Source organism: Dama dama, chromosome 24, assembly GCF_033118175.1.
Source record: "Dama dama isolate Ldn47 chromosome 24, ASM3311817v1, whole genome shotgun sequence".
NCBI classification, from domain to species: Eukaryota; Metazoa; Chordata; class Mammalia; order Artiodactyla; family Cervidae; genus Dama; species Dama dama.
In genome coordinates, this window is record NC_083704.1 from 42,086,888 (window position 1) to 42,102,445 (window position 15,558).

At 41.6% G+C, this 15,558-nt stretch overlaps 1 protein-coding gene across 4 annotated transcripts in view; it reads right to left on the reverse strand.

Moving 5' to 3' along the window:
- ATXN7 (ataxin 7) overlaps positions 1–15,558 on the reverse strand; it is a 132,001-nt gene that overhangs the window by 48,657 nt on the left and 67,786 nt on the right. For all 4 annotated transcript variants that reach the window (XM_061128150.1, XM_061128152.1, XM_061128151.1 and 1 more), the window contains one exon: positions 1,128–1,232. In XM_061128150.1, the coding sequence (XP_060984133.1) occupies positions 1,128–1,232 (105 nt within the window). The remainder of the gene's footprint in view (positions 1–1,127; positions 1,233–15,558) is intronic.

Sequence of the window (15,558 nt, forward strand, 5' to 3'; positions counted from 1 at the left end):
CTGGGTTCCTCCCTTACAGAAACCTTCACTACCCCCAGGCAGCTTCCTCCTCGGGCCTACAAGCCTGTACATGAACAAGGGCCCCGCCCAGAAGGCTGACTCCCATGTCTCTACTTCCCTCACTAACTTCAGAAGCCATCTGCAGGTCTGCGAACCGCCACTCCCCTCTGTCACACACTTTTATTCCAGATCCCCGCATGGGTGACCCCCTCTCATCACTTAGGGCTCGGGTCACCAGGGTCACCGCCTTAGAGGCCTTGCTTGAATGCTCTATTACAGAAAGACCCCGTTGCTATTCTGTCTCAAGTCTGTGTTTGTAGTCGTGAGGACAACAATAAAACAACTTGCAGTTATTAAAAAAAAAAAAAAATATGTCCAGTTAGTTTTGCCTTTCTCTCCAGCAAGATTTTGAACCCCATGGACGGAAAAATGATAACCACATCCCCATGCCTGAAACAAAGTGAGCACTCAAACACTTCTGAGTTGCTACTGGGTATAAAATTAAACTTTATGATCAGAACTTTTTTTTTTTTTTTAATCACTATGACAATGCAAAACAACCTTATTTGGATTCTCCCATGACCGACACCCAGTTAACAGGCCTGGAGTCTCACAGCCCAGGGAAGGCTCAGAGGTTCATGAAACCCCTGAAGTCACAATGCCTCATTTTAAGTACATGCACATTTTGATGGGGGAAGACAGCATAGTTCCATCTTATTCACAAATTAGAACATCAGAGAGATTTAGAACTACTGAACTTGGACATTTCAAAATCACATTTCTTTTAAAAAGAGCCATGTCTCTATATAATTTTACCACCCACTAAATTCACAACCATGGGATCTAGAAGAAAACAAATATTTTACTCCACTGATGCAGTATTTCAACAAAGATTTTATGAAATACATTTTCCCTCTAAGTTTAATAAAAATGAGAAAAATGCACATTCCTTTCAAGAAAATTCAGAAAACCCCTAACATCTGATAGGCATTAACCCATTCAATCAATTAGAAAACCTACTTCCTGACAGAGGGGAGGGGTAGTACACCCCACCCAGGCTGTCACAGCTTAATCCTGCTCTACCTTTTTACCCTCGAATAATGATTTTTAAATGGTTAAGCACTTACCATAATGTGATTGAAATGCCTGTGGTTTGACAACCTGATTACAGTCGTTACACACCACCAAGTAGAAATCATCGTGGGCTGGACAGAGACCAAATATTGGCATGTCTGCAATAAAGACAGAGAGCATCACTCACTCACGTGGTTCTTGTTAATAGGAAACCATCTGGGGTGGTGATATTTCCTAAAAGAGCTGTCTTATGATAAAGTGCACAGGATAAAAGTTATTCCAGTTTAAAAGTAACTGATGTGATGCACCATGACTATGAAGAGAGAAACCAAATCAGGCTTACAGAAACACCATTAGAAAGGGTTAAAATAAAATGCATGAGAAATCATTAGTATGAGGTAAAACAGACCAATGTATTAAAATACGATCCATGAATGCCCTCACACAATAAAGCAACTTCAGGAGAAGTCTAATAAGGGTTATGAGGAAGAATCTGTAACCACAGAAAATGTCTAGGAATTCACAAAGCAGTACCATCTAATGGTTTTATTTAACTATGCATTCTATTCCAGCCATCAAGTCTCTGAGTTCTATGGAACAGTTAAGAAAGAAAGCAGAGGTTTCCCTTAAAGAGTAAAATTGCTGGTTTCGTCAACATGTGATACAAAGAAAACTATTTTCATACTTTTTTTTTTACAGGTCACAACTAACCTCCAGTCCTTCTGTTTACATACTGATGCCACTGAAGAGAAAGAACTTCAGTACAAGCGTAACACTGCATACATTAATCTCAGTTCAATTACTGGAACAGGGCAAAATACAGGTTGGATTTTTTTATAGTGAGAACTTAATTAAACATAAAACCAGTCTACCTGCATATATATGTAAATTGAAAGTACAGTAACTTGATACCTGATAACACACGATTAACCAAAAAATCCTAACTGTGGATAATTAATAATAATTGCAACAACCAAGGGAACAGAGCGAACACTTCAAATCCATAATCTTAACTCTTTTAAATATTTCAAAATTGGTATTTTACACTAGGTGCTCTACTTAGAATATCTGCAATGAATAGATAATTAGCACCATTTCAATTGGGCAAATATTTTAGTAGACCAAATACCAAGTTTAAAGGGAGGAAAAAGATCTAAAAAGCTGATTAGCATCTGCTTTCTCTCCTGTAAGATTTAATTTCACCCTTTTCTACCCTGGGTGAACTGGGTGGTTTTAAAGGAAACAGAAAATGCCCTGAGGTAATGTAAAGTGACGATAATCTCTAAAATATCAAATTCCGGATCTAATATCTTCCTGTGGCTATAGCTCACATTTTCTTAGACAGTTTCTATTTACACTGAACTACACAGATAGCCTTTGAATCGGAAACATACCAGGGAGCGACATGATTCTGGGATGCAGGAGTGGCACCGAACACGTTCTACATGCTATGATCTCATTTTACCTTTGCAATTACTAAGGCAGATACCATCATAACCCTGCTGTGGAGAGGAAGAAACTGATTCATAGAAAGGTGAACTACTTTGTCTAAGTCAATACCTGAGATTTCATTCTGACTCATAAGAGTGACTTGAATTTGGTCCCTTTAAGACCAGAGGAATACGATTTCTAGAAATTCTTTCCAGATGCCAACTCCAATAAGTTGACTGTCAGGGCTGAACACCTTTGACCGCATAAACTGATAAAAGAACATAAGAAGGTTCTAACAGATTGCTGATTTCTGTGACTAAGCTTAACAATTGCATGAAAAGTAAGAGCCAAACAATGTGCTATTTTCCTCGAAAGCAAGCCCACATTGAGTTAAAAATAGTACACGTGGGAGAGGGGAAAGGTTAAATCCATGCAGTGATCCACATGAAATAAGCTACTCTCCATGGCTACATTTGACGTGACATTTCATTAAAAAAAAAAAAAATAGACTAGTAGTTTACCTTAGGTTTCATATATCCCTAGGTTAAATGACTCTGATACAAGACAATTAAGATGGAAAAGTTGAATTACAGAAATGGCATAACATTCATAACTTACAGCTGAAAAATATGAAATGTCTACAAATATCAAATCAATAGGTCATTAATGAAACCAACTTAATTAGTTTTATTAATTAAACAGTAGCTAAAGCATTAAATCTGGAGAAGGCAATGACAACCTACTCCAGTACTCTTGCCTGGAAAACCCCCTAGACGGAGGAGCCTGGTAGGTTGCAGTCCATGGGGTCGCTAAGAGTTGGACATGACTGAGTGACTTCACTTTCACTTTTCACTTTCATGCACTGGAGAAGGAAATGGCAACCCACTCCAGTGTTCTTGCCTGGAGAATCTCGGGGACGGCGGAGCCTGGTGGGCTGCCGTCTATGGGGTCGCACAGAGTCGGACAGGACTGAAGCGACTTAGCAGCAAAGCATTAAATTAAGTGATCTCGCCCACCCTGGCGCTCTGTGATGACTTACAGGGGTGGTATGGTGGGGGGTGGGGGGGTGGAAGGGAGGGGATATATATATATATAGTTATGGCTGATTTGCACCACTGCATGGCAGAAACCAGCAAAGCAATGTAAAGCAACTGTCCTCCAGATAAAAAAATAAATTAGGTGATTTCAGTTGAGACTGAATTCAGTTTAGACTTGGGCCTCTGCGATGTGCCTGCTTTGTGTGGTGCCTCACAGCACTCTATGACAAGCTATGTGTTTACGATAATGTCACTTTGCCAGAGAGCAGATACTGCTGGGAATTAGCCCCCACCCCTTTATAAATAAGGCAATTGTAAAAAAAAAAAAAAAAAAAAGACAAAAACTGTATCAATCCTTTCAAATAATAAGGATGTGACTGGCCGCAATAAGGCTTATGTAGAAAACTGTTCTTTTTCTGTTCTGGTTCCTTTCAACCTTTGTGAGACTCGGAAACGCTAATAAAAGGAAGTGAGTAAGAGGTCCCTCTGTGAGCACCAGGAACCTGTACTTCTGCAAAAAGTTCAATTTCTTCAATAACTTAAAATTTTTTGCAACTGATGACAACAATAATGATGATAATCATATGGCATTTACTGAGAGACTACTATGTGCCAAGTCCTGAACTAAGCACTTTTTATAAGGTGTATCCCACAATAGGAGCCTAATTTTACTGATGGAGACCAGAACTCGTCTTGTATCACCCAGCAAGAAAGTACAACCAGGACTCAAACTTAGGTTTGCATCATCTCTGAAATCACTTCTTAATCTCTTAGTAGCACGTCACGTCTCCCTAAGAAGCCAGCATGTGCACGCATGTGCACTCACACAATCCCTGTGGGAAGAATGACGGTACGCTGAAGTACAGTTCATGCGACCCTATGAAACCGAGTTCCTGCGAGAAGAACCTAAAGCAACTTGAATTTTAGCTTTCTAAATTCTTCCAGATATCCATATTTAGATGTAAACTAGGGGATACAAAATAATTTAAATGTCTTCTTCAGGGGGAAAAAAGGAGTTCTATATCCTTTCTCTGCACTGAAACATTCCAGAGGCCTTAGCAACAGGAACAGCATGTGGAATGTTGTGGTAACAGAGAAAATGAAATGATTTTTGTGAGAGACAGTATGTTTCCGAATACTTTTAAAGTGTAAGTTCACAATCAGCCCATCTATAAGTTAACATATGGAACTTGCCCAAATGCAAGAAGGAAAAAAAAAAGCTTCATTTATGACAGAAAAGAAAGAGCTCCTACTGAGTTAAAATGAGTTCCTATTGAGTTAAAAAAAAAAAAAAAAGTTTACAAAATAGTCTTTAAATATACAAGGTAAATCATTATAAGAAATATAATGAAAAGTTTTAAAACCGTACTTGATCCCATGGACTCTGACCTGATTTGAAAGAATGGATTTTATTGTGTGTAGGTCCTGAATTTTTCTCAGGATTCAGGTCATCCCAACCCTCCAATTAGTGAGTGGCCCGGCACCCACATCTAGGCCATCATGTTTCAACACTTGGAGACCCCAGGCCGGCGAAGCAGGAAGGACTGGGTTCAGTCCCACGGACACGTGAGCACACGTGTGCAGGGCCTCCCCAGTCCTGTGCAGAGTGAAGGCCCCCTGACCAGAGCCAGTCCTGACCAGTCACTTCGGGGCTGCCACCCTCACGGGAGGACTACGCTCAACAACACAACGGACACTGCAGCCAAACATTTCACCTTTGCAGTACCCTGTGCGTCTCCTCTCTCCCACGCACCCAAACTTCTACATGCCAACAACTCCCACATTTCTGTCTCTAGCCCTGACGGCTCCTGACCTCTGTCTAGACTCACATATCCAACTGCCTACCAGACACCACCACCTGGATGCCTTTCATACATCTCAGATCAAACGAGCACGTCCGAGAGAGCAGTGCTTCCCACCCTGCCCTGTCTCCCACCCCCCACCCCCAGATCATCCCCCTTTTGTGTCAATGACCCTACTCATCTTAGGAAGCTAAACCCTGGACATGACCTCTGACTCCTCTTTCCCTCATCGCACACAGACCACCAGCAGGTCTGATCACTCTAACGCCTCTGACCACTTCTCTCCCTTGTTTAGGCCCCACTGTAAAGCCTGTCCCCAGCACCTTTCCTGTGGACCGTGGAAGACATCTCCCATGCGGTTGACAATCCCTTCCACATGGATGCCAGAGTGAGTCTGAAACTCTCCAACACATCCTGTGACTACTGTTAAAATTTCCCAAGAAACTGCCCACTCCTACGGAATAAAATCCCAGCCTTTACCATAACCCCCAAGGCACGGCCAGAGGTTTATCCTCCCCACTTTCCACTCCCTGTCCCCTGAGCCCCTGGCCCTCTCTCCTTGGCTCAGTCTGCTCCAGGCACACTGACCTCCATCCTCTCCTTTGAGAGCTTCCTCTCCGCCAGGCACTGCCCTTGCTCGTCACAAGATGCCTGGTGCACTCTCATACATCAGGGCTCAGCTCAGCGGTCACCTCTCTACAGGGCTGTCTCCAGCCCTCCCAACCACTCAGTCACAGGCCTTGTAAGCAGAGTGGCTAACAGTATGGGCCACTCCCCAGCACTCGGAATCCAATGTGATCTTGGGCAAGTTCCCTAACCTGAATCAACTTCAGTTCTTCATATGTCAATCAGTGATGATCACATTACCTAATGCACCAGGTGCCTCCCAGGGTAGAAAGGCCTGAGAAGACCCAGGAAGGGCTCACTCATGTCCCCCAACAGCCTGGGAGGTAGGAGTCACGCATCCTCACCGTACTGCTCAACCAACTAAGGCAACCAGACACTGAGATTTCACAAGCCAGTAAGTGGCAGAGTCAAGATCTGAACCCGGGTCTGCTGGGCCCCAAAGCCCAGACATTTCCCAGAGTTCTCCTGGAAACAGCCAGAAGCTGCCTCCTCCACATGCTCCCACTGTCGGTGCCCAAGGCCAGAGCCCCGCGGCCCCTGCACACCAGTGCAGAGCGCCTGACGGAGTTCCTGAGCTTCTACCCTCCTCAGCCTCCTCCACTCTGCCACCAAAGTCAGCGACCCACAGAGTAATAAAGTCACTCCTCTCCTTGAACACCTCTGCTGCCTCCCAAGTGGCCAGGTGGGATTGGACCCCTGACCTACTTCTCTATAAGCACGGCCCTCACACCCTGAGTCCTCACATCTCTCCAGGCGGAGTCAACCTGCTCTAGACCCAAGGCCATGCAGGTCTTCTCAGAACCTTCTTGTTCTCTGCAGTCCTCCTGTGTGGACACAACTGTGCCTGCAGCAAAGAAAGCTTTCCTCTCTTCTTTCTGGAATCCCCACTCTTCAACAAGAGCTATGCTCATACTCACACCTCCGTCACGGTCTGTCACTCACTGACGGGGACTTTCAAGACCATGTGAACGTGGATGACTGTGCAGTTCTGTGTGACAGCAGACCCCTTGCCTTGCCTAGCAGATTCTGAGAAGTGAGCTCTTGTTGTGTGATGGTGAAGCAATGTCTGGCATCTGGAAACTTCCCATAGCTTCCAGTTGTTCTTCGGATAAGAACTAAGGCCCCTGACAAGGCTGGTGCCCTGCACATGGCCTTTGTTCTGTCCCTGATGCGCACAATGCTGTCTCCTCTCACAGCAGCATGGCGCCTGCTGTTCCTGCTGCTTGGTCCCCCTTCCTCAGATCTTCACCCGGCTGGTTGCTTTACTTCATTTGGTCTCAGCCTCAATGTCACATCCGTGGAGACCTGGCCGGTGTGGAGACCTGGCCAGTCAGGCCCCCCGTCTGCTCTCACAGCACTGACTCTGCCTTGCTACACAGCACCGTGCCCCGTCTGTAACTATTCATCTAACTATAGAGCCTCAATCTCCTCCCACTAGACTAAGTTCCACATATGTCTTGTTTCCTGCTCCAGTGACAGTGCTTAACAACGCCTAACCTGAAGGATGAGGGAGGGGTGAAGGTGTCAGTCACTTAGTCATGTCCAACTCTTTGCAACCCCATGGACTGTAGTCCACCAGGCTCCTCTGTCCATGGAACTTTCTAGGCAAGAATACTGGAGTAGGTAGCCATTCCCTTCTCCAGGGGATCTTCCCAACCCAGGGACTAAACCTGGGTCTCCTACATTGCAGGCAGATTCTTTAACATCTGAGCCATGAATTCCAAACAACTAATGCATGCACTAACATTACTGGGTGGACAGTAACTGAAGTATTAGATGAAGTCTCTGTGGTCCTCCAAAGTCCAGGATATAATTGTGCCTTTATGTCACATAATGTTACACAGTCACCCACTAGAACGGGGTGTCCACTCAGTAAGACAAAAGTTCAAGGGTGAGAAAGCTTCCCGTGAACACATGATCCTATTTCTAGGGGTACTTTCTGGTTGAATTTTGTGTTTCAGGGTCTGATTCTCAAATATGCACACTGGCAAATTCTCATTTGCTAGCGTGTGCAGCGCAGTAACTCCAAGCAGTTCTGGAGTCAGACAACTGAGATCAAATCCCCATTCTTTCTCTTAGTAGCTACGTGAACACCATTAAATTATTAACCTCTCTGAACTTCAGTTTCCTCATTTGTCAAACAGAGTTAATAGGACCGACATTTCACAATGTTACGGTGAGGATGAAACGAACTAATCCGTGGAGAGCATTCCGTGCTGGACACATAGTGAACACTCAGCAAAATAAACAAAAACACATAATATCACACACACTAAACATGTTCTGCTGCAAGAGTCCCAGTGCTCACTGATGAAACTCTAAGGAGATTGATATACACACCAAATGGCAACTATTTTACAATGTGAGCTTAACTCTCCAGGGGTTTCAGCCCCTGCTGCTCCACCCTGTAAACAATGAGAGGCAGGGGAGAGGTGGAGGACACTTGCAGGTGCATCCCATGAAGAAGATCCAAGTCCAAGTCTTGAAGCTTAAGCTCTACCCTGCAAGCATGGAAGAAGCCACAGTTTTAAGGAGGAAAGCCACATGATACAAAAGGTCACTCTGGCATGAGTGTGGATCTACCCAGGTAAGCGTGTAGGAGGGCAGTCCCCAAGGGCTGATGTAAAGTCAGAGCAAGACAGGAAGTAGTGGTGAAGATGGGCCAGATGAGACTGAAGACATGCTCTGGAGAACTCTACGAACAGCCGAGGAGGAAGACCATGTCATCCAAGGGGTAAGGCAGAGTGGAAGAAACCAAAGCTGGGCTGCAGTCTGTTCCCTGCTCACTGCAGCTAACGTGGCTGCATGGATGGTGGGAGACACAGATGGGAGAACTCAGCCTGCTATGGGAACAGAGCCTGGCAGTTAAAGGCACAGCTGTTAGAACCACACTGACTGCATTCAAATTCCAGCCTTGTCATATGGTAGCCTTTACCTCCATTTCCTCATCTACAAACGGGAAAAGAAAGAGCACCTATCTCACAGGTTGTAGGAAGAACTAAGGAACAGATATAAGATCCTTGGAACAATGCAAAGTACTTTGTAAACATGAGCCATTTTTTATCATCTTCCAATAACTGTCTTCTGGTCTTTAATCTAAATAGTGGCTGTTCTCCCCTCTCTGCCTATTCCAACTCCCCGACCCATACAGATACAGTAAGCAGTGATGCTTTTAAATCACAGATATCACCTATTCTGACTAAACCCTTTAATAGTTTACTATGTAAACTACTGCAATGTAGTCAGAATGAAAATTAATATGTAGAAGGCCCAGCCTGATCTGTGCAACCATAAGACACGGTTTGCTCCTCATCCACACCAGAATTCTATCTCCTTGACAGTTATACCCAAAAGCCAAGCACTTTCCCACCTCACGGCCTTGGCTAATTCTGTTCCCTCTGCACAGAATGCTTTGCCTGGCTGGCTTCAGATCATGGCTTACATTCCATTAAAAGACATTCCCTGACATACCCAATTTAAAGCAGGACCCTATCTCTTTAGACATTTCTCTCTCTTCACTCATTAGTGATTTATAATTTGTGTCTTGGCTATAACTCTAAGATATAAACCCCCAGAGGCAGTGGCTGGGTCTGCATGGCACAATGCCTGGTACACACTAGGTTCTCAACAAAAGAATTTCAGAAAGGCCTCTGGATCGAACTTCCTGAGTTCAAATTCCCATGCTATTACTTACTAGCAGTATGAACTTGGGCAAATCCTCAGCTTCAGTACCCTCGTTTGTAAAATGGGGATGGCAACAGTAGCTACCTTAACAGGTAGTTGTGAGGATGAAATGAGTGAGTATGTACAAAGTTCTCAGAACTTTGTCTGGCACAGAGCACGTGCCGTACTCTCTGCTTAGTTGCTCAGTCGGGTCTGGCTCTTTGTGACCCTATGGACTGTAGCTTGCCAGGTTCCTCTGTCCACGGGGATTCTCCAAGCAAGGATATTGGAGTGGGTAGCCTATCCCTTCTCCAGGGAATCTTCCCAACCCAGGAATCAAACCGGTGTCTCCTGCATTGCAGGTGGATTCTTTACCATCTTACCTACTATGACTATGAATATTTCCATTTTTACTGTCAGTGGGTTACACTGGCCACAGTTTCTAAACTTTGCTGGTCTACGGCTACCATCTTTTGTACACTCAATGTATTAAGTACTCACTGGATGCTAGATATCATGGCAAATCCTCTACGTACATTATTCATTCATGTATTGAATGTCTACTATGCTCAGATGTGATTCAAGGTTCTGGGCACACATCAGTGAACAAAAAATCACAACAGCAACGACACCCGAGAGGCAGTACATACAACAAAAATAAGAGTCTGTAATTACCAAGCACTTCCTATGTTCCAGATACACTGCTGAGTATTATTAGCTCACTTCCTCTTCACAATACTACCCACCTACAGGGGCACTATCTGCACTTGACAGATGAAGCAAGTGAGGAACAAGATTATCTGCCTTAAGTCACAGAGCCAGTATATGAAGGGGCTGAGAGCTGAAGGTAGGCTACTCTCAAGTACGTGCTCCCCACCACCTCACAAGATTCTTAGCACTGCCCAGCGCCATGCCTGCCTCTCCCATCTTGTCCAATCAGAGTCAACAAGACATCCTATCGAACATCAGACTTCTGATGTTATCTCTGAACTGTCTGATTCTCTGCTATACAAGGGTTTCCTTAGCTACTAGGACTCTCAGCCCCATTAGTGTCCGAAACACTTCTAAGTAACTGATACTGACTTGGAAGGCTGGTCTGCACATAACTGAGCTTTTATTATGTTCAATTTCAAATTTATTTCAAACGGTAACTATCAATTCTAGATAATCAAAAGGAATGTCAGTGATATAATAAAAAAGTTTTTAATTGCTGTTACATGAGCTTTAACATCTTAACTGCACAAAAATAAAACAGAATTTTATTTCTACCTTCTACACAAACTTCTCCCAAATTCATATAAACTCATGATTAAATTAAGAATACAATTCTTTTCTTCAAAAGGCAGTCAATACAGCAACGCAACATCTGCCAAATATGTTCTATGCAGAAAACCCAAACCCACAACTCTTCATATAACTAAAAACAGCATTAAGTATGGAATGCTATTACCTACTGACCTAGCTGTCTGTTTTTAAGTGGTTAGCTTTATATAGACCATAGCCTAACCCAGGAAACCAATTTAACAAATTTAAAAGAACCAACAAATTTAAAAGAAATTGAAATCATACAAACTATGTTCTCTGACAACATGGAGTCAAATTAGAAACCAGTAACAGAAAGATACTAGAAAATTTACAAACACTTAGAAATAAGACACTTCAAACAATCCATAACCAAACAATGTAATCTGTGATAGTAACAGGCTAAAGGAAAAAAAAAAATCATTCTATCATAATAGCTGATGCAGAAAAAATATGCATGATTGAAAAAAAAATCCAGAGACCCAAGAATAGAGGAGGTTTCCTTAACTTGATAATGAACATTTACAAAAACCCCTACAACTAACATCATACTTAATGGAGAAAGGCTGCATGCTTTCCTCCTAAGGTCAGAAAGAAGGCAAGGATACCCGGTCTCAACAAAGCACTGAAGTTGTTGCCAGAGAGATCAGGCAAGAAAAGGAAACAAAAGTCATCCAGATTCAAAAGGGAGAAATATAACTTTCTCCATATGCAGATGACTTGATGGTCTTATGCAGAAAACCACAAAAAATCTACCAAAAAACCTCCCAGAATTTACCAGTTTAGCAACATCACAGGACACAAAATTTCTTAGTCTATTTGGGCTGCTTTAATAAAATAACATAGTTTGGGTGGCTTACAAACAACAAACATTTATTTCTCAACAGTCCTGGAAGCTGGGAAATCCAAGATTAAGGCACCAGTGCATTGCGTGTCTGGTGAGAGCCTGCTTTCTGGTTCTGAGTCCTCTTTTCACTGTGTCCGCCACACAGAAGAAGAGATGGAGCTCTCTGAAGCCTCCTTTACAAGGACACTAATGTCATTCATGAGAGCTCTATCCTCATGACCTAACTACTTCCCCAAAGGACTCATCCCTCCAAAAATCATCATACTGGGGGTTAGATTTCAACACGTGAATTGTGTGTGTGGAGGTGGGGCAGGAGAGCGAACGGGACACAGACAATCAATCTGTGCACAACATCAACATAAAAAAAAAAACTTTATTTCTAGATAATCACAATGAACACATGAAAACCAAAATCAAATGGCTAGCCTTCAGCTGTTAAGGCATGTTAAGCAAGTTATTTGCTTCATGGCATAGCTGAGTGTTATCCAACAGCTATGTGGCTATGATGAAATCTATGTCTTTCATAACTTCCTTAAAAGGGATGTTATAATTATCTCATATTTGTAAAGTCTCTAGAAATCTTACCAAAAACATGCCTCAGAAGATGCAGAACTTTTAATAGAAAGCTAAAACGTTAATAACTGTCTTGAGTTTGTTTCAGATTCTTCAAGTCTGAGGGAAGAAGATCCTTCCTCAGATCTTCTATACTAATGGTCACAATGAAAAGAAAGGTACACTCAACTCTATATTCCTCCTCAATATAAAACCTCACTACTTAAAACACAACTGTTTCTGTATCATTGAGAACCTGGTTAGAATTAGAGAATTTCAGGACCCAACCCAGACCCAGAAAATCAGAATAGGCATTTTATCAAGATTTCCACGTGACTTATATGTGTTTGACAAGTGTAGAAAACAAAACATCATTTAATCTGGATTGAAACTTGAAAACTGTGACCAAATTGGAGAAATTATTCATATATTATGCAGACTCTTTCCAATTCATCCATCTATCAAAGGCATATTGAACATTTCTGCTTAACTATAATTAGCATTTGCACATTACAGAATATAATAAATATACATTGTATAATGTATGGGCTTCCCTGGTAGCTCAGCTGGTAAAGAATCTGCCTGCAAAGCAGGAGACCCTGGTTCAGTTCCTGGGTTGGGAAGATCCGCTGGAGAAGGGATAGGCTACCCACTCCAGTATTCTTGGGCTTCCCAAGTATAATGTATACTGAGTATATCAGTGTGCAGTTTTCAGTTACTGTGATGTCTTTGGTTTTGGTACTGGCCTTACAGAATGAATTGATAAGAGTTCTCTTTTCAAACATTTCTATAGAAAAATGTGTGCAGGGTGAGTGCTAATGGTTTTATCGATATTTAGTAAAATTCACCAGTGAAGCCATCTGGGCCCGGGCTTTTGTGTGCATAGGCAGGTAGGGGGTGGGGAAATCTTACATTTACTAACTCAAATTCATGTACTAGGTCTATCCAAATTTTCTAATACTTCTCGAGTTATTTTTGATAGTTTGACAGTATTTTCTATGAATGTATCTGTTTCATCTAGTAAATTCAATGTGCTGGCATAGAGTCATTCACAGTAATCCTTTATAACCCTATTTGTGTCAGGTGGGTAGTGACATTACATATTTAATTCCTGATTTTAATAACAGGAGTAATGTGGTGAGATCTACCTACAAGTTCGTCAATTTTATCATAATCCAAGTACTCCAATCTTACCAAAATACTAACCTTTGGTTTCTGTGCTTTTTACCCTTTGTTTTCCTATTGTCCAGTTCACATATTAATAATTCATTGTCTTCTTTGCTCTGCTTGCTTTGTGCTTATTCTTTTTCTAGTTTCTTAGGAAGGAAGGTTCTTACTTCTTAATGTAACTATTTACAGCTATAAATTTTCCCTTAAGTAATGCTTCAACCGCAGTATGTTTTGGTATGCTGTGTTTCATTTTCATTAATTTCAAAGTACAATTTCTCTTGTGATTTCTTCCTTGACCCACTACTTATTTAAGAACATGGTGTTTAATTTTCACATGCTTGTGAATTTACCAAATTTCCTTTGGTTTTTAATTTCTAATTTTCTCCATTGTGGTTAGAGAACGCTGTATGATTTCAGTCCTTTTACAATTATTTACGTTTATTCTACTGTGGCCTAACATATGATCCTGAGAATATTCCATTTGCACTTGAAAAGAATGCAAATGGACTATTTCCAAAAGAATGTTGGTTGTGTCTAACTGGTTTGTTTTTCAAATCTTTCACATCCATATTGCTCTTCTGCCTAGTTGCTGTATCCAGGCTTTAAAGTGAGTTATTGAAATCTCCAATTATTACTATTAAATTGTCCATTTTTTTCCTTTCACAGTGTAAGTTTTTTGCTTCATATACTTCAAACCTCTGTTAGGCACATGCATCTCTATAATTGCTGTTTCTTCCAGATGAATTGACTCATTCATGATTATAAAATATCCTGTTTTTAATGACTTGATTAAAAAAACATCTACTTTGTCTAATATTTGTACAGCGAGGCTAGCTCTCTTTGACTACTATTTGTTTGTATAATTTCTACTAACTTTCAATATACTTCCAACTTTGAATCTGAACTGTCTCCTGTTCGTAGCCTATCACCGAATCACGATTTTTAAATCCACCTGACAGTCTCTGCCTGCTGAGCAGTATTCGGTCTATTCCCATATAATGCAATTACTGATAACACAGGATTTCAGTCTGTGACTTTGCTATTTGTTTAATATACATATTATGTCTCTTTTTTTGTTGTTCCCCTATTTGTCACTGCATCCTTTTGTTTAAATTGATAGATTCTAATATTTTTTTTTTTAACTTCCCTTCTTCTACTACCTTCTACATAAAGTTATTTTCTTAGTAGTTCTCCTGGGGATTACAATTAACATCTTAACTTCAGATAATGTACTTTGAATAAAATCAACTTAATTTCAACAGAATTTTATTAATGCTCTGCTTAGACAGGGCTCCATTTTGTGCTCCCCCCAAACCCTCCCCCAACATATAGGCAGTATTTTGCCATTTTTGGTTGAAAACTAGACAATATAGATAATATAACATGGCATTCTACAAATGAGATCCACCTCCCTTTTTGGTTCGTTTAGTGATTTACCTGGTCTAATTGTGTAAAGTCTGTATTCTTTGTTATGTGTGAGCTTAGTTAGCTAAGTATTGGGCAGGGAGTTCCTTAAATATGTTGAACCAATGAGTCTCTCAGGCTTTGCCGAGGGGCTCTGTGCATATGTTGGGACGTCTTCAACACTCTAGCAATAATGTACAGCTCTACCTTAGGCTTCATTTGCTGCTTGAATAGAAACTCAAAATCAGCCAGAGGTGAGAGATTAAGAGATCTACATATCCTGGACATGCGGATAGCCCTATACATGCATGCTGTTTTCTTCTCTTTTTAAAATTGAAGCGTAGTTGATCTAATGCACATGGTTTTCTAGATTCTCAGAAATCTTGAGAATGTTGGGGCTCTTCAAAAACCCCAATTGACATCTCATTTCCCAGAGTTTACTATTTAGTTTTTTGGTCAGACTCAACTTATATCACTGACTCAGACAACTGCAATGTACAATGATTGCTACCTTTTTTTTTAAACAAATACCCTAGGGATAGGCTACAGAATGAGCTCTGATACAGACAAATTGTGATAAGGGAGCTTTTTAGGGACCTACTAGAAAGTTCAAACAGAGAAAATTTTCTGTGCACACAACTTTAGGGAC